The sequence below is a fragment of the Micromys minutus genome (genome assembly GCF_963924665.1).
Source record: "Micromys minutus genome assembly, chromosome: 13".
In the NCBI taxonomy this organism is placed as follows: domain Eukaryota; kingdom Metazoa; phylum Chordata; class Mammalia; order Rodentia; family Muridae; genus Micromys; species Micromys minutus.
This window is the reverse complement of record NC_137982.1, coordinates 5,080,378-5,100,933: the sequence shown is the minus strand read 5'-3', so window position 1 is coordinate 5,100,933 and position 20,556 is coordinate 5,080,378. Positions and strand designations below refer to the sequence as shown.

General features: G+C 50.0%; 2 protein-coding genes across 3 annotated transcripts in view; one reads left to right on the top strand and one right to left on the bottom strand.

Annotated features, from left to right (window-relative positions):
• On the top strand, positions 1-5,941 carry BARHL1 (BarH like homeobox 1; the record flags this gene model as incomplete). The annotated part of the gene is made up of 3 exons (XM_080927186.1): positions 1-466; positions 4,035-4,257; positions 5,647-5,941. 3 exons carry the CDS (start codon positions 1-3, stop codon positions 5,939-5,941), a joined length of 984 nt encoding a protein of 327 aa, XP_080783312.1.
• A 4,038-nt stretch (positions 5,942-9,979) lies between these two features.
• DDX31 (DEAD-box helicase 31) overlaps positions 9,980-20,556 on the bottom strand; it is a 60,768-nt gene continuing 50,191 nt past the window's right edge. For both annotated transcript variants that reach the window (XM_080927727.1, XM_080927728.1), the window contains one exon: positions 9,980-10,931. In XM_080927727.1, the coding sequence (XP_080783853.1) occupies positions 10,763-10,931 (169 nt within the window). In that variant the 3' untranslated portion in view covers positions 9,980-10,762. The remainder of the gene's footprint in view (positions 10,932-20,556) is intronic.

Sequence of the window (20,556 nt, the reverse complement as noted above, 5' to 3'; positions counted from 1 at the left end):
ATGGAAGGCTCCAATGGCTTTGGGATTGACTCCATTCTCTCCCACCGAGCGGGCAGCCCCGCCCTTCCCAAGGGGGACCCCTTGCTTGGGGACTGCCGTTCACCCCTGGAGCTGAGTCCACGCTCAGAGAGCAGCAGCGACTGCTCTTCGCCAGCCTCGCCCGGAAGAGACTGTCTGGAGACCAGCACCTCACGGCCTGGGGCAGCATCTGGCCCAGGTTTGGACTCCCACCTGCAGTCAGGGCAGCTTTCAGCCCCAGCCCAGTCGCGAACCGTCACCTCCTCCTTTCTGATCAGGGACATCCTTGCTGACTGCAAACCTCTTGCGGCCTGTGCACCCTACTCTAGCAGTGGGCAGCCTGCAGCCCCTGAGCCTGGGGGCCGCCTTGCGGCCAAGGCCGGGGAGGACTTTCGAGACAAGCTGGACAAAAGTGTCAGCAGCGCTTCATCGGACTCTGAGTACAAAGGTAAGAAACCAAGGGGAAAACCGGGATGGGGGTTTCTAAAAAGTGACATGTTAAACTTGAGAGAAGACACTTGGGGACAGGACACACAGTCATCTCCAGGATCTCCCAGGCCTAGGCTGAGAGTTGTTTTTTGTCTAAACCTCTCTCACGGACCCAGAGGTTGGGGCCCTGGAGAGCAACAAAGAGTTCAGTGTGTGTGGCCGGGAGAAGCTGAGGAGGATACGGTGTGTAGAGGAGAGCAAACCTCCCCAGGTGGACAGAGCAAACTTTTGAACTTCCTGACTGGGACCACAACTCTTCCACCAGCACAGTGGGCAAGAACCAGGATCCCTGTGAGGAGACATTGCAACGGTGCAGCTTGGAGGCTGCTGCCTGGTTGGAGTAAGAACCTGGTAGAAAATCCTCCCCCCCCCGCCCCCAGAGTCCTTAGTACAGTAAGAATTTTCTGGCTTTTAATCTGAATTTCCCAACAAGAGGAACAAGTGGACCTCCCCACCCACTGGGTGCTGCGTAGTCTAGGCCTGTGAACCATGCAGAAGAAGAGATGACTTGAACAAGGAACAGGCAACCAGGCCGGGTGGCTGGCCCGAATAGGTTCTGAGGTGGAGGGGACATCACATCTCCACAGCAGTGCTGCTCTCTGACCTAGGCTCGCATAGTGGTCCGCCAGGCTGTATTCAAGACCCAGAGATTCCTGAGTGGTTAAGTTAGTCCTGGTTTCACTCTGGAGATCTCTGTGACGGCTCCTCTGGGTTCTTAACTAAGGAGCTGAGGCTGCGTTAAAGGGGAGGGAAGAGAAGAAAAGAAAGAAGAGGGGAGGGAGGAGAGAGGGAAAAGGGTCCTTCCCTTTAGACTGCCTTGGCTTTAGCTGCTTATTGGGCCCCGAGGCACAAAGTTCTTTCCCCAGGAGAAGTTAAGTGGCAGAGGCCAGGGGTGTCAAAGGTATCAGGGGATGGAGCTCTCTTGCCAGGCAACAGCTCCTGGATTTGTAACTAGTACAACTGATTCCTGAGCCTCTTCCTCGGGTGAATACTTTGCTAGAAGGACAGCATCATTGTTGCATGTGCCTCCTGGTCTCTATTTGTGCTAAATTTCACAAAAATTTAGTTAGAGTCACTTGAGTCTTCCTTCCAACCAGGAATTCCTTTGAGAGTAGACCCAGGCTCCAAACTGAAGCCCATCAGGGGTTCTAGTTTAGACCCCATTTTCTCTCTTCTTCCCCTAGTAGAATGGCTAGGCCACCTCAACTAGGCTGTGGTAACACCATTTCTAGAAAACCTCTAGTTTCAGCCACAGCATTGGATGTTTGGAAATTTTGGCCATTGTGCTTCCCCCTTCCCAGGGGCCTGTTTAGAAAGGCAAAGAGAACTTGGAGAAAGGTGTGTGTGTGTGTGTGTGTGTGTGCGTGTGTGCGCGAGCGCGCGTGCGTGCTATTCCTTACAATTTGCAACTTGATTGGGGCAAAGAGCAGTTGGGTCCAGCCCTGCTGGACAAACAATTACCTTCTTTTATGGTTTTGCCCCTAAGCAGGATTTTGAGGAGAGATTCCATTTCGTTTAAGATAATTGGAATATCAATTTTCTTCTCCTGTCCCTGATGATATCTGAGGAGGGAGATGACGAGAGAGCCCGAAACAAATCACTTAAACAGGTTTGGAGCAGAAATGCTGCAGAAAGTTCCAGCCACCCCTAGGCACTGGCCACCCGTTGCTTTTGCCCTCAACAAATGTCTCTGAAGTGAATGCATGCATGTGAATGTGTGTGTGTATGTGTGTGTGTGTGTGTGTGTGTGTGTGTGTGAGAGAGAGAGAGAGAGAGAGAGAGAGAGAGAGAGAGAGAGAGAGAGCAAAGCCACGCCTAGCAGATCTCTCAAGCAGGGGTGACTTTTGCAAAGTCTGAGTTAGGAAACTAGTTTGAGAGACAGACACTGGGGCCATCCTGTAGGTGCATGTAAGTCTGTCACCACCCAGCCACAAACTACTCTGGGTCGTTTTGTCCTTGGAGGCAGGGCTGGGGAACAGTCTCATCAGAAATTTCTGGCGTGAAAGGTTTCCCAAACAGTAGCTACTGAAGTTGGAACAGGAAGTAAGGCAGGTGGCAACAGTACCCTGGTTGGAGCTCCCGGGCTCTGCAGAAACCAGACCAGGCTTCTCTCCTCAAAGAAAGGGTCTCTGGCCCCCAGGCTCTGAGGCCAAAGTCTGAAAAATTGGACACAAGGCGGACAGACTGTACTGTGGGAATCCCAAAGGCTCCGGCAGAGCCGGGGAAAAGAAACGGCTGACCACTCCACCATAATGGGGGATTGTTATAAATAATTAGGATTGTTATAAATTAATTAGTCCAAATAATTAAGGGTAAAGTAAGATCATTGCAACATCAAGTTTGAGGTTTGAATAAGTTTTAAGCTTTCAATGGTGGAAAAGTCGTCTTCGTCCCTGGCAGTTCCGAAGCCTCCCCGCAGAGGTGGAAAGCCGAAGGAAGGCCCTCGCAGTAGCGGCAGAGTTACCCCGGGACTGGAAGTGCTCGGGTGCTGGGGCTTCAGGCTCCCTCCCTGCCGTAAAGCCCAGCCTTTCCGGCTGAAAAGCCTCCCTCCCCAGTGACTCAATTAACCGGATTATTGTTTCCTACAGAGAAAAATCACCTCGCATTCAGCTGAACCCTGTCACGGCAAATGCCACGCACAATGAAACTCACCATAAAAGAAATAAAGCAGGGGTAGGGTGGGCGGGATCCCCGGCCTACAGGGTTATTTTGGAAGAAGTGTACTATTCTGTTCCAATCTTTCCTTGGGAGATGGAGATGGAATGCCGGACTTGTTCAATTAAATGTGTGTTTTCTGTTAAGTCAACCCCAACGAAAGTAGAGGAAAACGAACTAATCTAGCTTTGTCCCGTCTCCGCTGGACCTCAGGAGCCGGGAACAGATGGACATTTGCCCGACCGAGGGCTCCTGCGCGGGTGGGGTGGGAGCCACAGGGTTGCACAGCGAAGCCGGGACCTTTGTAATGCACACAACTCTTTGCGCCCTGAGATGATTTTTTTTTTTGCAACTCGGAGAACTTTCAGATGCCGGCCTTCCATCCGCTTAGTTCGAATCTGGTCTAGGAATCCATCTGTATAGATTCCTGGCCAAACCAGGGTCGGTGAGGCGTGGACACAATTATCTGCTCTTGAGATGATGGGATGCTGAGGAGCAGATAGGGTTTTGTTTCTCCACGGGAGCTTTGCGCCCAAACGAGGAGCCCATCCTCTAGAAACCGGTTCTCGGCCAGTAGCACACTAGGCCGGTCCGCCCCAGGCAGTCTTTATCTCCCCCCCCCCGTGGGGGGGTAGTGGGGCCGGAGAAAAAGCATTAAGTTTCTTCGGGGAGCTGCCAGCGGCTTTGGCCCCCGAGCACTTCCTACACCGTTTTCTCCTCGCTCACAGTTCGCGTCGTTCTGCGGGCAGGGAATCCTAGCTCCGATAGCGTCCCCAAGGGTGCTATGGGACCCCAGAGGTTTCCGCCCAGACAACTGGGACCCGAGGGTGCAGGCACTGCCGAGCCTTGACGTGCTTTCTGTGTCTCCGCAGTGAAGGAGGAGGGTGACCGCGAAATCTCCAGCTCTCGGGACAGTCCCCCGGTACGCCTGAAAAAGCCACGCAAAGCACGCACCGCCTTCACCGACCATCAGCTGGCGCAGCTGGAGCGTAGCTTCGAGCGGCAGAAATACCTGAGCGTGCAAGACCGCATGGAGCTAGCCGCCTCGCTCAACCTCACCGACACGCAGGTCAAGACCTGGTACCAGAACCGAAGGTGAGGTTTTGCTGTGGGGCGGGGTCGGTAGGGCTCTTCCTCTGGAGCCTTGGATCTCTCCCAATCTGCAAAAATAGGGAAACTGAGGCTCTGTGAAAAGACTCACTGTGCCATAAGTAAGTCCCACAGTGGGGGACAGAAAGGACAGCAGACTGGGACCAGGGACAGGTGGACCTACACAGAGGGTTTCAAGCCCTGCTCCATCCCAGCACAAGTCCCCAAGGACAGCCCTAGGCTAGGCTTTGAGGCTTCTAGGTTCTTCGGATGGAAGGCCCAAGCCCTTAGGGGAGAGTGGTAGCCCCAGTTTCCAGAGAGCAGAGAAGTCCCTGAGGTGGTAACTGCTTGTATCTCAGAGCATTTCTTCCTCAGGCCTCCTAGCGTTTACAGCCAAGAGGGGGGGTCTCTGTCTTACCCCAGCTCCTGTGGGACGGAGAGACTGGGAAATTAATATTAAGACACTGGTCTTGAACCTGCTTCTTTATCTCCTCCTTGAACATTCACAGGACTTGAATAGATAGGCACAACATGCGCACCCAGACAGCATAGTGACACACACTTCCCATATACATAGCAGAGGCAGGAATGATGCCTTCCATAAACAAGCCTCAGAACACACTGCCCCATTAATAATAAATACCGATTACTGCTTCAGGCATCAATAATTAAGGCTCCTTGCAGTAATTACACAATTATGATGATAATAAATTATTCAGGGGGGTGGGGACAGGACTAGTGTGACTGAGCCCACCTCGACCTCACTGGAACCCAGGCAGGCATCCCCAGCCTCACTACAGGTAGGTACAGAACCTTCAGACAGACTCATGTCTGTCTTGCCCTAGGCCTTTCAACTTCTGGGCCAGAGGGGCTCTGGGCTATCAATCCGACTCGCTGGGAGGCCTGAGTGTGGGAGAAGTTGGGAGATGAGGAGTATACATTCCTTCAGAGAAATAATTGCTTGCAGTTCCAGCCTGCTTGCTTCAAGTCTGGGCCTCTGGGGCTACACGGGGTGGGGGGTTGGGGGTAAGGAGTAGGGGTGGGGCCGGACACACGGGCCAGTAGGCAGCTCCACCGCTTTCATTAGGGGCCTTCCCAGGGGAAGCATATTCATCTGGTTTGGAGCAGGGGCTCTGCCTGACACTTTGCAGACCATCGTGAAAACTAGTTCACACCTCAAGCTTTTAATCTGTAAAATGGGGACAAAAGTCATGGAAAGCCAGTGGAAGAGAGAAAGATACAAGGTGCATTTGACAAGGATACTCCATTATTTATTAACAAGTTAGCATGTTCCCTGTTGGCCATCTTGCGGTTCTCGGTGCCAGTCACTAGGAAGGGGCAAGGGTTGTGAGTGTCCTAGTTCTGATCCCTGATTGTCTTGATTTCGATTCCTAGGACTAAATGGAAGCGACAGACGGCCGTAGGACTGGAGCTGTTAGCGGAGGCAGGCAATTACTCGGCGCTCCAGAGAATGTTCCCGTCGCCTTATTTCTACCCTCAGAGTCTTGTTTCCAACCTGGACCCCGGCGCCGCACTCTATTTGTACCGCGGACCCAGCGCGCCGCCACCTGCTCTCCAGAGACCTCTGGTGCCCCGCATCCTCATCCACGGACTCCAAGGCACCAGCGAGCCGCCCCCGCCGCTGCCCCCGCTGCCCGGCGTCCTCCCGCGCGCCGCGCAACCTCGGTGAAGCGCCCGCTTGCCCCAAGCCATGTTCTGGGACCCCCAGCTCAGGCTGGGCGCGGGTCCCTCCCTTCTCCCCGGGGCAGGGCTGTCGGGATCCCCGACACAGCCCAGTGTCCCGGTGGGGAAGAGATTCACTGAGGCTACCCTTTCCCCGCGTCCTCTCTTGGCTGCTCCATCCAGGAGCCATTTACACCCGCCGGATGTACATATGCGCCCCTGCCCACCTCTCAACCACCCCCGGGTCCCTGCGGGCTTCCCTAGGCGCCCCCAGTCCCCTCAGCAGCAGCAGGTAGGGGACGCAGGTTTCCCAGGCCTGGGCCCACCCTTCTTGGACTTCTGCGGGACAGGGTGGGAGCGCTGTACGGAGCTTTCCTCCCGTTCTCTTTATTCTCCCTGAGCCCCAGGCTAGCAGCGGAGCTGTACATACAGTGTGCAAAGTGTATATGAAGTTATTTATTCGTGACCCATGAGCCCGTGACCGTGTCCGTGAATCAGTGAGTCTGTGGCTTGTGCCCTCCCCATCCCGGGTAGGACAGGAAGGGGCCGAGAGGGCTTGCCCACGCATCATGGCCCCAGCCCCGCTCCCTCCACCCAGGTCCCAGGGCAGCCAGACCTCTTGGGTTCTCTTTTTTTAATGTGGAAATAAACTTCTTACAAATGACCAGGCGCTTGTCCGCGCTACCGTCCGTTGGCTCCCGCTCAGGCCCACCCCACCCCTTCCTCCATAAATAACTTCGGCATCTCTCGAACTACTCCATCCATTCGCAAGAAGTAAAGTAAACCCTCTTGTCCCGGTCCCTAGTTCCTGGGTGCTGCAGTCATGCTTAGGAGACCCGGGCTGGACTCCCAGGGGCTTCCCCGCTTCCACCCCGAGGCTCTCGGCCTTCCCATCTGATTCGTCCCGCTTCTACACGGTCTTGGGGGGTCACCGGCGGGGCCAATGCTCGGCCTCCCTTAGCTGCGTGGCAGGCCGCGAAGCACTGAGCCGACTCATCTGGCTCAGGCCAGGGCGCCGGCAGCTGGTGCGCGGCCCTGCGAGCGCGGGGCGGACAGATGGACTCCGAGGCTGCTCCCGTGGCCCCACCCTCCTCAGCCCAGCGTCCTCCGCTCTGGCTACCCGCAGCTTCTAGTTTTTAATGCCTGGTAGGACCCCAAGGGCCTTCGCGAGCTAGACGCCACGTCGGGCAACCCTTTGCTCTCTCACCATCCACCCCCACTCCCCCGTCCCGATCCTGGGAGAAATAGGAGCAGAGGAGGGGGCAGATCACACCACTCGCTTCTGGCTCTGAGACTTTAGGAGTCAGCCTCCAGATCACGTTCAAAGGGCCAAGGTCATCTCTTGACACTGGTCTGTCTCCCGGGACGTGGGCGCAGGTGCTCCTCCTCCCCCACACCACCTGCAGCACACTGACCTGCAGATGGAAAAAATGTTAGGGAGTTTGGATACTTGCAAGCCGAGCACCTTCCCAGCATTTCTGGTCAAACTTAAGAGAACCCGGCAGTGGAGGGAGGGGACAAGTTCAGAAAGACACCTCCCTCAACCATTTTGGCTACTGTTTCCTCCCCACCCCCCAACAACCTAGCACCAGGCATTCTTTTCTGGGGTGGCGGGGGTATTATTCTAATTTTGCAAAATGCACAGCAGCTAATTAAGTCAAGGAGCCCCTCGGCTTTCAAGTTCTTTTGCATGTGAATGCGGGTTGGTAAATCCCTCGATCTGGCTGTGGTGGGGTGTGAGGGGGAACTGTCCCCAACTCAGGGTTAATGAAGTGGGAAAGGAGTCTCTCATAGCCTCCTGCAAACAAAACCCCCCAAGCAACAAACCCTGCCCAAATCCTACACGGATTGACTTAAACCCAGGGGATAAGTGCTTTAAATTAATCTCATTGAATAAGAATGAGACCAAACAAAACTCTTTAAAATCATATTAAAAATCTATCAAAGGACAACTTGCGGTGGTGTGCTTTTCATTTTGTGCGAGTGGAGGAGGCAGGCTGGAGCAGCCACCCTCACATTTACACAGTGCAATGTAAACCGCAGACACATTCTGACTATGTAATTGTCCTTGTACCGCCGAGGCCATTTCATATCTTACATTAATGAAGAACAAGGCTTCCCTACAAGTTTATAATTACAATATTTTAAATTGTCCTGCACATCCCACCTGTAATAATAACTCTACAACCTCTGCAGTGAGGCGGGCTTGTGCCTCCCATCCATTTAGAAGGCTAAATTGGTTTCTCTGTTCCTAACCCAGGGGTTGGGTGCCCTCATTTAAAACAGAAAAAAAAAAAAAAAAAAAAGAAGACCACGAGAGACCCCCAGTTGGACCAAAAATAAGGCAGGTCCTGAGGCAAACATTCCCTTCTAATGCTAGACTCCAAAGGGCAGGGGCAACAAAGTTTATGAGGTTAGCTCTTTCAGCTGGTCCTCAGCTGTAAGACTTATGGAACCCAGGCTGCTCTTTTATTTGGGGGTTGGAGGGTGGTGCACTACCACCAACTTGGCTCTATATTTTCCTATGGTCTAGCCAACTGAGGAAGTTTGACGGTCATGTAGGTAAACTGGCAAGGCCTGGTAATCATTTTTTAATCCCGGAAGCTTGTCAGTAGAAATGCCTGAAGGTCCTATCTCTGAAGTGGTGGGTGTGGTTTAATGGCTTCTGCTGGCTGTGTGAAGAGCTAGACCCAACCACTGGCAGCTTAGAATCACCTGCACTCAGAGCTGCACTCTGCTCATGCCTGGAAGAGAGAAATCAGAGCAGTCCTCTGGGGGCTCAGCTGGGCTATGCTTGTCCCTGGCTTCTGTGGGAATGGAGGCTATCCATGGTGTCCCACTGAAGGCAGCAGCTCACCAAGGGTTCTCTGCCCTCCAGAAGAAGGACAGCAGCAGGGCTGCAAATGAAGAAGGCTTTGGGCCCCAAACCAGTACTCTATAGTCACAGCACTCCCTTTGCTGCCTAAATCTTCTGAGACTTTAATATAGCAACCAGGCTGATGGCAGAAATACACTAAGTCTGGGACCTTAGAAAAGGGTATGATTAAAAATACTCACAAAAGGATGGGGAATGGCTCAGCAGTTAAGAGCACTGTTTGCTCTTCAGAGGACCCAGATTCAAAACTCCAGCACCCACATGGCAGCTCACAACTGTTTGTAACTTCAGTTCCACAGGATCTGATGCCCCCCAGGGACTCAAACACAGGCAGAAGATTAACACACAGACATACCCACTCACACTCAGACTATGCATATGGGAATGGGCTAACACACTGCCCAGTAGACACATTTTAAGGTTGTTGAAATTCAGAGATATTAACCCTTGATCTGTCAAGTTTCCATTACCTTATCTAAGCAGCAGGTCCACCCAGCATCTGACAAGACACCCTTGCTAAATTAGAAAACTCCATGTGTAAATTTCAACTTTGGGGTGCGGTCACCTCAACAATGTCCCAGCAACCTCACAGCTTTGCAGCGGAGCTGTTAGGAGCCGTTGCTGGGAGCCAGACTCAGGTTTTTAGGAGGCTATCCCTGATTACAGGCACTAATCCTGTTTTCTCACAGCTGGGTGAATCTTCATAGTTTGATCCCTCCTTTCCCATCAAAAGCATGTAAGTCACTACAAATCCAAAGAAGGTGGCCGCTTTGTCCAGTTTGACATCTGCTGTAACTTCAAAATACCCTCATGGATCTCACCAACAGGCTCTCCTGATTCTGTGACTGCTAACCCTGAGGTGGCCATGATGCCCCTTCCACAGCATTTTTTTCCTAGTGTGGTGTTCACTGACCTTTCTCCTCTCCCCACCACAGTTTCAACCCTGCCAGCTTTCAGGAGGAGCAAAGTGGTACTACTTGCCCTAGGGCTGGCTTTAGAGGACCTGGGTGGCCTGTGCACACAGTAACCCAGAGGAAAGCAGACACAGAATGGTATCTGAATAGATCATGCTGAGCTTTAACCCTTTCTCTCCTTAGTCCTCTGTAGTGTCCAAATCTTACATTTATTGAGAAATCAATACGCTCCAGGGGGCCTCTTTCAAACCTCCCAGAAACACAATGGTGTTTTCGTTCTGTGTCTAGGTCACACACAAAGACCTCAGACCTCGAAGAGCAGTCAGGCTTCAATGGCAAAAGGCAAGATCGGGTGCTGGTGTCTTTTGGCTTCAAAGGCAAATAATAAAAAGGCAACACTAAATCAGTTAGCCCAGAGAAAGTGCGTTGTCCGTGGACACGAAAGGGGAGGCAACGCACATGGTGCTATGCTGCGCTTACAGAAGAAAGAAGTGTCGCTTTCAACATATCCAGGTTTTTGACCCAAAGTAAAAGCTCTTAGTCCTTCCTAACAGAACATACAGACTAAGAAAATAACTATTCAACAATTAATTTATCCTTCTGTACAAAGTTCAATTCCTGTTTTTAACATCTTTTATCTTACAGTACTCATGCAATACACACATGGCTGCTTCATCTGGCAAGCTTGCTAGGAGTTACACTCATCCTGGCTGACACACAGGATGTTTGCTGTCCATGAGCACAATCTCACAAGAGGCTTGGCCAAAGGTGGGTGTCTGTCTAGCCCTGGCCCCTGCCTACTTGGCTTCCATCAAGGCTCCTTCTCCATCAGGTGAGGATCTGCGCTCTTTCGAGGCTGTACTCAGGGAGAGGTGCCCGTTCTTTTTCAGAAGCTTTGATGATAAGAACAGGACATCAATCTATGTTGAATCTATGTGCCATGTTGAATCCACCCTAACCTGGTCCTGTAGCAATTTAAAAAAAAACACCAAAAGACGCTTGCTGGCTGGCAGCGAGCCTTCCGGGTGCAGAAGCAGCATCATTCTCTCCGTGGCCCAGGTTTGCTAGGTGCCACCTGAAGGCCCTGCAGTTTGCCTTGCTTTCTGCTCTTCATGCCAGTGCCCTCCAGCCCACTTGAGTGTTCCGAGTGCAGGACTTCAGCAGGCACAAGGTGGTGCTTCCTCTGGGTCTTCCTCCGAGGGTCAGGCCTGAGAAACAGTAAGAGCAGAGGGAAAACTTCAGTGTTTTCTTTCCCGTTTGAAAAGAGGCTGACAGCAGCTGGCTGTGAGACCAGGAGGCTGACATTTCTGTATCAGCAGAAGAGCAGCCTCTTCCATAGCACTTGTTTTGATATTCTATGCACCAGAAGATTAGATACGGTACTGACAGATTTTCATAATGGTGGCAAAATATCATGGCATTTTTAAAAGTGAGGCTTTGTTCTGAATTGTTTTCATGGGGAAAGAAGAGACCTACACTCTCACATTCTGACTGCAAATGAGGTATATGAGACAGCAATTTGCCCATGGATGGAAAAGCCTACAGAAACCTGGAAACAAAGCAGTTGAGCTGCAAGGCTTCCATGTGCAGGCCTCGGGGATGAACCCTTGAGAGCAGACTACCCTCAGTAGTAGGCACAGCACCCTAATAGGTCAGCTTCCAAGGTGTCTCCACAGACGCTCCAACACTCACTAGAGTTCGAAGACACCCTGATCCCATAAAATCCAAGCCCAAGGGCATCTGAGCACAACCAACACATAGACCTTGGACTAGAAGGAGATCATCTCTTGTCCTGATACACAGGATGCCAAAGCCTACCATCAGGTTCAGTACAGATGCCTAGAAACTTCAGGAAAGACAGTAGTCCTACCACTTGATCAGAAGAGAGAATCTGTAGAAATTCAGTCACACACAGAGAGGTGAGAAAGCAACCAGAAGAATAAAACTAAACAGCTCAGAGGTAATGATGAGCAAGTCCACAATGACAGCAACCCAGGGAAATTCAGTGTAGGAGCTCAAGAAAGGCCACTGGCTGCTCTCTGACTTGACAGCATATTCTGTACTGTGGTAGTCTGAGACTGTACTCAAACAGTCCTTTAAAGTCCAAGAATTAGACACAGCCAGCACTGCGTATTAGCCTGATTAGAAAGCTTGAAGAATCCCATTATAATAAAGGCAAAGCCATTTATAATCTTATCCAGAGTACAGGGCTGCAGTTATAAGAAACTTTTTCTTGCAAGAGAGAAAGTCAGCTTTTGCTAGGGAAGACCTGAGGAAAGGGTGTGTTAGCGATGATACGTAGGGCTTGATTCACTCAGTAAATGTGCTGAGGCAAGGCTCAAGACCACTAGCACCACACAGTCCCGCACACCCTTGTGATCCGTTTCACAGCAGTCTGTGGATTATGTGAACTTTACCCCAACGCTGCTGTCTGAGCTCCCAGGCCTGTGCATGTAGACCAGGTGGTTGTTGGAATCACTGCCTTGCTCCACAGCAAAGGCTGTAGTTCCTGTGCTTGTAGTTTATTTTTAGTCAGGTTACATGACAGAACGAGAGGTTCTGACAGGAAGGGATGCCTTTTCTTCCCTCTTGTTTGAAGTACTCACAATGTGTATAATTTTAAATTTAACAACCTGAGTGAATTTCAAGATATGCAAAATTTCACTCAAAATACTATCCCCAGCAAAAGTACTTGCTTCTGCCATCACTGCAGACAATAGTAAACAAACCCTTATCTGGTGACTGATCCATGAACTGCCTATAGAGCAAGTGCAGCCTGTGGGAAGTGGCTCAGAGCATCATACCCATTCCTTCAGCTGCTAGTGACAACACACCCCACAGGGGCCCCTTCCAGGGTGCCAGAATAGTCTGTTCTCAGGCAGAGATCTGGGTAGGGCAGAGATGGGTAAGCTCTGGGCCCATACTGCCAGACAGACTCTAGAAAGTGTGTCTTGGGGCTGGCGTGGCTCAGGGGCAGTGTATGTTTAGCAGGCACAAGTTGTCATGAATTACTGTCACCCTTCTGAGCATCTCACACAAACCTAGTGGCCCACTCATGCAGCAAACAAGCAGGTACAATACACTCCAACTCAGGCTGCTATTAGGTAGGCAGCCCTGCAGGGTCTCACTGCTGTCACAGAGCCATGCCAACAGGATGCACTTCTCCCCATTTCCCCTTTGTTCTCAGGCCCATAGCTGAGAAGGTGCAGTACAGATGGGAAGGTGAACCCTCTAAACCAAAGCACGCATCATGCCTTCTAACAAGCTGCCGTTGTCTCAGAATCCTGCCAACTTTCTAGCCCTCCAAATACCTGGCTGGACTCAGCCTTTCTGACTCAGGCTTCCTGAGCATCCACTGTGGAAATCTTGTGGTTACCAAGCAACAGATCAGTTTATCTAACTGCAGGGAGCTCTCTCACAGTGGAGGCTGAAGACCCTGTTCTCCAGGCTAGATTACTCAGCAGGGCAGGCAGGTGCTGCTACTTCCACTGCCAGTAAAGCAGTCAGCCTGACTAGTGATCATCCCTGCTCACTGCCACCAGGTTCCTGAAGGAAGTGCTGCACAGCCCCCTCCCAACTTCATCTGCAAACTCAACAGGCACTTGCCTAGGCAAAAAGCAATTTAACCCAGGACTTCGCTCACAGCATTCTTTTATAGGACATAATCTATTATATTCATTTTTTAATTCAAGATAGAGTTTCTCTGTGTCCCCCTGTCTGTCCTGGAATTCATTCTGTAGACCAGGCTGGCCTGAACTTAGAGATCCTCCTGCCTCTGCCTCCCAAGTGCTGGGATCAAGGGCACTTGCCACCATGCCCAGCTCATGACAGGAAAAAAAAGACCCATTTTAAATCACTATTTCTTCTTCTTATTTTTAAAAAATTGCTTTAGGGTCATGGCACAGCAAAGCCATGCTTTGCTTTTTTGAGACAGGGTTTTCTTTGTGTGACAGAGTCCTGGCTGTCCTGGACTCTCTTTGTAGACCAGGCTGTCCTCAAACTCAGACATCTGCCCACCTCTGCTTTCCGAGAGCTAGGATTAAAGGTGTGCACCAGTACGCCAGCCTTGTTTTAATATTTAAAACCAGTCAAGCAGACCTTTTTGATGATTACTGCTTGAACTTCCATCTTGCTTTCATGTTACCTTAAGGTACGGATACAACAATTTCTTTCCAAGAGTTACCCATAACACTACACAGTAAGTCCAAGCTAACCTTGGATTTTGAGTTTCTGTGTAACTTCTGGTTTTAAGATTCTGCTGAAGTTTTTTAAGATTTATTTATTATATGAGAATACACTGTAGCTGTCTTCAGACACACCGAAAGAGGGCATTGGATCTCATCACAGATGGTTGTGAGTCACCATGTGGTTGCTGGGATTTGAACTTAGGGCCTCTGGAAGAGCAGTTGGTGCTCTTAACCACTGAGCCATCTCTCCAGTCCCTAACTTCTGGTTATTAGTTTATAAAATGGGCATTTGTTTTTTTGAATAATGATGGGGAAAAAAAATCAGTATAATCTGTTTACAGAAAATAGACGTAATTTATTCTATGCCAAAACCTCAAAGTATTTTGATTTTCTACTTTTGAAACTTCATTGCTTTTTGGCCCCAGTTATTTGATTTTCTAAGCCTTCTTCTGTTGCACTGTAATTAATACACCCAAGAACCAATTCTTCCTTTCTAATCTTTCCTGCTTTGCAATCTGGAAGACTGAGTGTACGTCTACAATACAGGGGGCAGTAGTGACCTCAGGTAACATCAGGCTGACTACAAATTTCTCCACGGTGCCTGAACAAACTGAAGAGGAAATGGCAGACCATCATCAGGGTTCTGTTGGCTTTTGGATGAGAGAGAGAGAGAGAAGGGAACCCCTCTCCCTAGCACAGCATAGAACTCAGTGAAGCAGCAGCCAGTATGGGAGGATCAGCTTGCCTCCTGAAGGGGAGCATGCATTTTAACATCTAACTTGTTAAAGTCACTGGTGGGAAGGACAGGCAGCATTTTCCAGGCCCAGCTTTGAGTTGTATGGGCAGAGATGTTGGCTGGCAACCCTACCACTGAAAATTTTATCTTTGACTTTCAGGATCCAACTAAGTCTAGTTTCTGTGCTACTGTGGGCCCTTTTGCAGACAGAAGTCAGTCCTAAGCTATGTGTGCTGGTTAGTGCTTTGTTAACTTAATGCAGGTTATAATTTATTTGAGAAGAGGAATCCTCACACTATTGAGAAAAACCTCCACCAGATTGGCCTGTGAGCAATGCCACTTCAGGTAGGTGGCCCTGCATGGTAGAAAAAAAGCAGGCTGAGCCAGCCATGAGAAGCAAGTCAGGATTACTTCAGGGTTTCTGCTTCCCTTTCTCACTCTAGGTCCTGCCCTGACATCCCTTAGGGATGAACTCTAAACTACAGGCCGAAAGAAACCCTTTCCCTCCAAGTAGCTTTTACTTAATATTTACTAAGCACAGTGACAGAAATGTAACCAGGACACCTTGAACATTTATTCAGCTTCTGTCAAAAAAAGCAAGGCTACTGAAGAATGGAACATAACTTTGGAGTCCTTAGCTAGAAGCAGGCCAATGTTGGGAGTGTGAGGCGTGGAGACTGGCAAAAGCCTGCTGAAGCTAGGGCTTGTGCACTGTGGAGTGCAGAGGTCCTCAGGTGACTTCGAGGAAGCACTGAACTAGAGTCCACAAGTGGGAGGAACGCTGAATCTTCTTAGCCTAGGAGACCAAAACCCTTAGGAGAATTCTCAGCCCTTACGCATGAACCTTAAGCATCAGGTAGCCAGGTTGTGGAGTAGGGAGAAGAATAGCATCTGCTGGTAATGGTTAGAACCCCAGCTCAGATACTCAATTAGCTGATGACTTGAAGTCAGCAGCAAGTTCAGAAACGGCCTGAGCAGAGAGGACAAGCAGTATTAGTATGGAAGTCTATTGGTGTTACTTCAGTTCTTCATAAAAATACTATGAATTATTGTTAAGGTGGACAAGTAGTGGGTAGCCCTGGAAAACAAACATATTTAAAACTGCTATGGTTAGATTCTGAGAATACCAAGATTGACCAGCTTAAGAGCAGAATCTTGGGACCAAATCTGAGGACTCGGCCCTCTGGGCCTCCCATCTGTGACCTGGGTAATGTCGAGTGCATTTATTACATTGCAAAGGAAGGACAACACAATGCTCTACTGGATCCAAAGGACAGGCTCAGCAGGTGACCTTCAAGCTGGACAGATATAAACATAAGGGGAAAGGAGCTCTCGTGTGTGCAGTCACCAGGCTGTTAGCCAGATCTGATCTGGACTTAGATCCCAGGTCTACCCTGCTGACAACAGGGGAGCTTTAGGCAGCCTCATTTTCAGACACAGAAAGATGAGGATAGATCATCCGAGGACAGGGCCAGTCCCTAGTTGTGGTGGAGATCAAGTCACAGTTCCCATAGACATCATGAGCTCTACCATTGGAAGTACCCATTTGGGCACCTGTGCTAGACAGTCTCTACTGTATGTGTGAATGGTTTTCATGAAACAGGTGAGTATTATTAGTAGGGATAATATGGGACAGAGGAAATAAAGGGGAGGAGGTAAGGACCACCATCTGATATGTGGCCTCTTGTGGACCAGGATATAGTTGATTGGTGTCACTAACACCTCGATGCTATATGCAAATGGTGCACACACAGCATCCGAGTGTCACAGAGAACAACTATTTATGGAACTCTAATGGTATGCTGGGGCCACCACAGAGTAGGCATCCCTGAAAGTGGCACCGGAGCGGGATGCAGGGCTTACTAAACACAGGCCACACCACTCATCAGAAAAATGTTAGAGAGATGAAGGTCAGGCCATGGTAGATAGAAAAGAGGAATAGGGGAAGAGAGCCTTTCCTGAGCACTCTTGGCTTTGTACTGCACCACAGGCCAGGCATTCATGGTTCCCTCCCACACAGGCTAATAATCTGCTGCCCTTTCCACCTTACAGGCAGGCTGTCCCCAGTGCTAGGGGTTAGGACTGTCCACGAAGGGCCAACTCCAGCACCTGGCTACCTCTGGTACCGTCCTACCTCTCCACGCACAAAAACTGACACCACAACAGGCCTGCTGCTGGCTACCCCACAAGCCAAGCCATAAATCACACCCATTCTATATACAACCTTGTCTCTTGCTCTAAGTCCATTTCTTTGGTTACACAAAGAATGATCTCACATTTAAAAAGAAATCCCCTTGGACTGGAAAGATGGATTCCTGGGTAAAGGTGCTTGCTATGCAAGCCTGCTAACCTGAGCCCAGCCACTGCCCTGAACCCACATGCAGAGGGAAGAAAAAACCAATGCCACAGACACACACAGAGGGGAAACAAAGAGGGAGAGAAGTGAAGTACAGTCCCCTTTACAGGGCTGCATACTTGTTACTTAGCTCAAGAATGACTCTGGAAACAATCATCACTCCTGCAGAGGATGGGTCTCCACAGTATAATGCGCTCAAGAGAACCAGCTTGGCATAGAGCATGCGTCCTCAGGAGAGAAACCCCTGATGTCAAACAGTTCAAGTTCCACATGCTGAGTGACCTGGAAGGCTGGCTCTCAGTGGCCCCACCCCCTTTGGCGTTTTGAAACAGGACTTCTCTACAGAGCTCTGGCTCTCCTGAAACTCACTATTTAGACCAGGCTGAACTTGAACTCATAGAAATCCACCAGACTCTGCCAGGATTAAAGGTGTACTCAGACACACCCTACAGCACCCTCTTCTTGAGGGTTAGTCTCTTCAAGTTAATCTTATTTTTCTGACTGCTACTTAGGAGTTCAGGGCCAGAATAAAGGAAAACAGTTCATACAGCTCAAAATTGGAATGGAAGGTCTTGGTCTCTGGAGAATGGACGGAGGGAGGGATGGGGTGTGCACTTTCCTCCTGCAGAGGTGGCTCAGCAGGAGTAAGGGAGGGTGAAGAAGAGTAAACTGCAGGCAGCAGGGGGAGAGCTAGGGCCTCTCTTGACTTTCCCAATGACAGGAGCCAGGTAAGCCAACGCAGGCAATGTTTAACGGGAACCACTCTCCTGTTGCATGCTGCCTCTGGTGTGGCCAGTTTTCAAGACCAGCTATGGCTTCCAAGTCCAGTGCTTGGATGACTCTAGCAACAAACTTCACCGTCTCCAATGCTCTTAGGAGAGGCTGACTGGGTTCCTGCTCTTTCCTGTCAGCCCTGACTGTGTGACAGAAAGTATACCCTATGGCTCCTGCTGTCTGCAGGTGACTCAGGTGTGGAGGAAATTCAAGGTCACTGTGAATTCCCCCTAATCACCTTATTAGCTGAGCACAGATGAGGGTTTGTTCATTCCACTAGGAGGCAGAAAGCTGGTAATTGCACAATGTCACATAGGGGGAAAAAGTGATAGGAACAAAGAGGGCAGAGGTAAAGGTTGCAAGCGCAGAGCTGTAATTACCCCAGAGTCTAGGCGGAGCTGCAGAGAGGAGAGCCCACATGGTCAGTCTATTTGGATGGGCCTGTGAACATGCTGCGAGCTTACAAGTAGGTCCAATGCCCCATGTCATTATTTTCCCAGTCCAGAAAAGCCCATTCACTCATTCAGCCACCTTCTTGATGGACGAGCACCCAGCCTGCACTTGCATGTTTACCCTACTGCCTGGCCAAAGGTCCCTTGCATAGCTCTTTTACCCTTAGTTCTGTGGCACAGACACTACTGGCTCCTGCCTGTCACACTGTTAAGGACACCCTTTTCAGTTCCCAGGTCAAGTCTGTTGTCATCTCTATGTTGCTCTCTGTGACTGAACTGTGGTCTCTGGGGTAGGGCCTGGGCACGTGGTTTTCACGGTGCTCCCCAGCAGACTTTAGGAGTAGATTCCTTTTTTCATCCATGTCTGTGTGTCCCCACAGCTCTTGCTCAAACAAGACTGAGTCTGGGTTTGGACGAGCGGGTAGAAACAGCGATGGTAGCTTGCCGCCTGCTCTCTTCACTCTCACCTGGGAAGCTGGGCTAAGCTGATCCTCCTAAGGGACTAGCAACAATGTGGGGGTAGTCTAGCCCCACTCTACTCCACACAGAAGGGCTGCCACCTGGCACACGGAGCTGTGAAAGATGACGGTGACTCCACCAGGTAGGGCTGGTCATCTTCATAGTTCACCTTCCTTCATAGTAGAACAACTCCTTCTCCCTTAGAGTTCTAGAATGATTCTACCATCTAATCCAAAGTGTTTCCTTTGTACCTACTATGCACCAGGAGTGAGATGCAGGCACAGTGGACAAAAAGTCTAACGAAGTTTCTGCTGAGGCACTCAGACAAATCCCACATATAGACTTGATTATGCCACTGTTGTCACAACAAGTAAGGACATCTGTGTGCTTAGGCAGGTCTGAGAGGAGAGGGGGAGAGCCTGTATCAGGTCCAGGTCTTGAAAGTGACAGCAGGATGTCACCAGAGGTTCTAAGTCAGAGCTGCATGGGTTAAGAAGGGAGTGGGAGATGTCTGCACAGCAGTGGCCACAGGAGGCATGGGAAGAGACCAGGACCTCAGTAGAAGTCAGCAGCCAAGAGAAATACTCATAAACACAGAGTTTTAGAAGTTGAGGGAAGAGATGGAGTCAAGTAGGCCCGAGGGACCCAGGCTGTTACGTGCTGTAAGATGGACCAAGAGCACACCAACTCAGGTGCAGTAGACACACATGGAGAAAGCCCTGTGCTTCCAAGTGGCTGCGCCCAGCCTCTCATCTCACATTTGGCCAATCTGTTTTTTGCAGAATAACTGGCTCAAAGAAATTGAGAAAAAATTCACAATGGGCAAGATTCCAGGTTTCCTTCAGCTAATTAAGTGATATTAGGGAGGTTGTAAATGCCACGTAAAAATTGGCAGGCAAGCTGCTCCTAATGATGAGGATATTGCTTCACAGGGTGATGCAGCTGCAGCTTCTTAGTGCTCATCTTCGGGGGACCTGTTTCTGCTCTCAAGGTTGTTCCAGAGTGCTGGAAGGTTGCAGCTACTTCCATACATACTCTGGTTCTTAGTCCCAGGAATACTTGGCTATTGGAGGTCAGTAGACAGGACAAGTCATAAGGCCACCGTCATAATGGCTAAATGTTTGTTTCTTACAAGACACTGAAGCAAAGTTTCATACTCAGCATCTGGCTTGTCTCCACAGTGATGGATAGCATGTAGCTCAAGTATCTTCCTTCAAGAGGCAAGAGAACTGAAGGACACTTCTTTGTGTGTGCCCAAAGGCGCACACAGCATGCAAGCAACTTAGCCTACCCACCATGTGACACTTTGATAGACTTCAGAAGTAAGGGAAGGGCAACTAATGGGGAACAAACAGAACCAACAGCAAAAGCTAAAGCAGTTCCATAAGTGAGCACTTATTGGCTGTTTACAATGCCACAAGCAAGAGCTGTTAACATGAAAAGTGCTCCAAGCCAGTGAACTCCAGTGAGGAGGCATTTGTGCTGATGCAGGGAGGGGCAAGTCTTTCCTAAGTAATTGACTGCCCTGTGTGATTTCAGTAAGGATTCACTATTCTCAGACTTCAAAGACTTAAGGGGCTTTGGTAGTGTGGAAGGAAAAGCTACCGCTGTGCTGCTCTGGCCAAGTAGAGCCAGCCCCCAACATGTTCTTATCCCTGACCAAGCATGGCTACATCTAGGAAGGACCAGAAGAAGAGGCTTCAGAATGCTTGCTTTGTTGGTAAGATGGGAGCTAGTAACACTGACAAGGATGGATTGAGAGAAGTGATTTAAGAACAGATAACTGAGACTGCCATTCCTCTAATCAATTTTAAAGGAGATGAGCTGAGAACAGGAACAAGAGGTAGAATTCTGATGACACTGTCACTA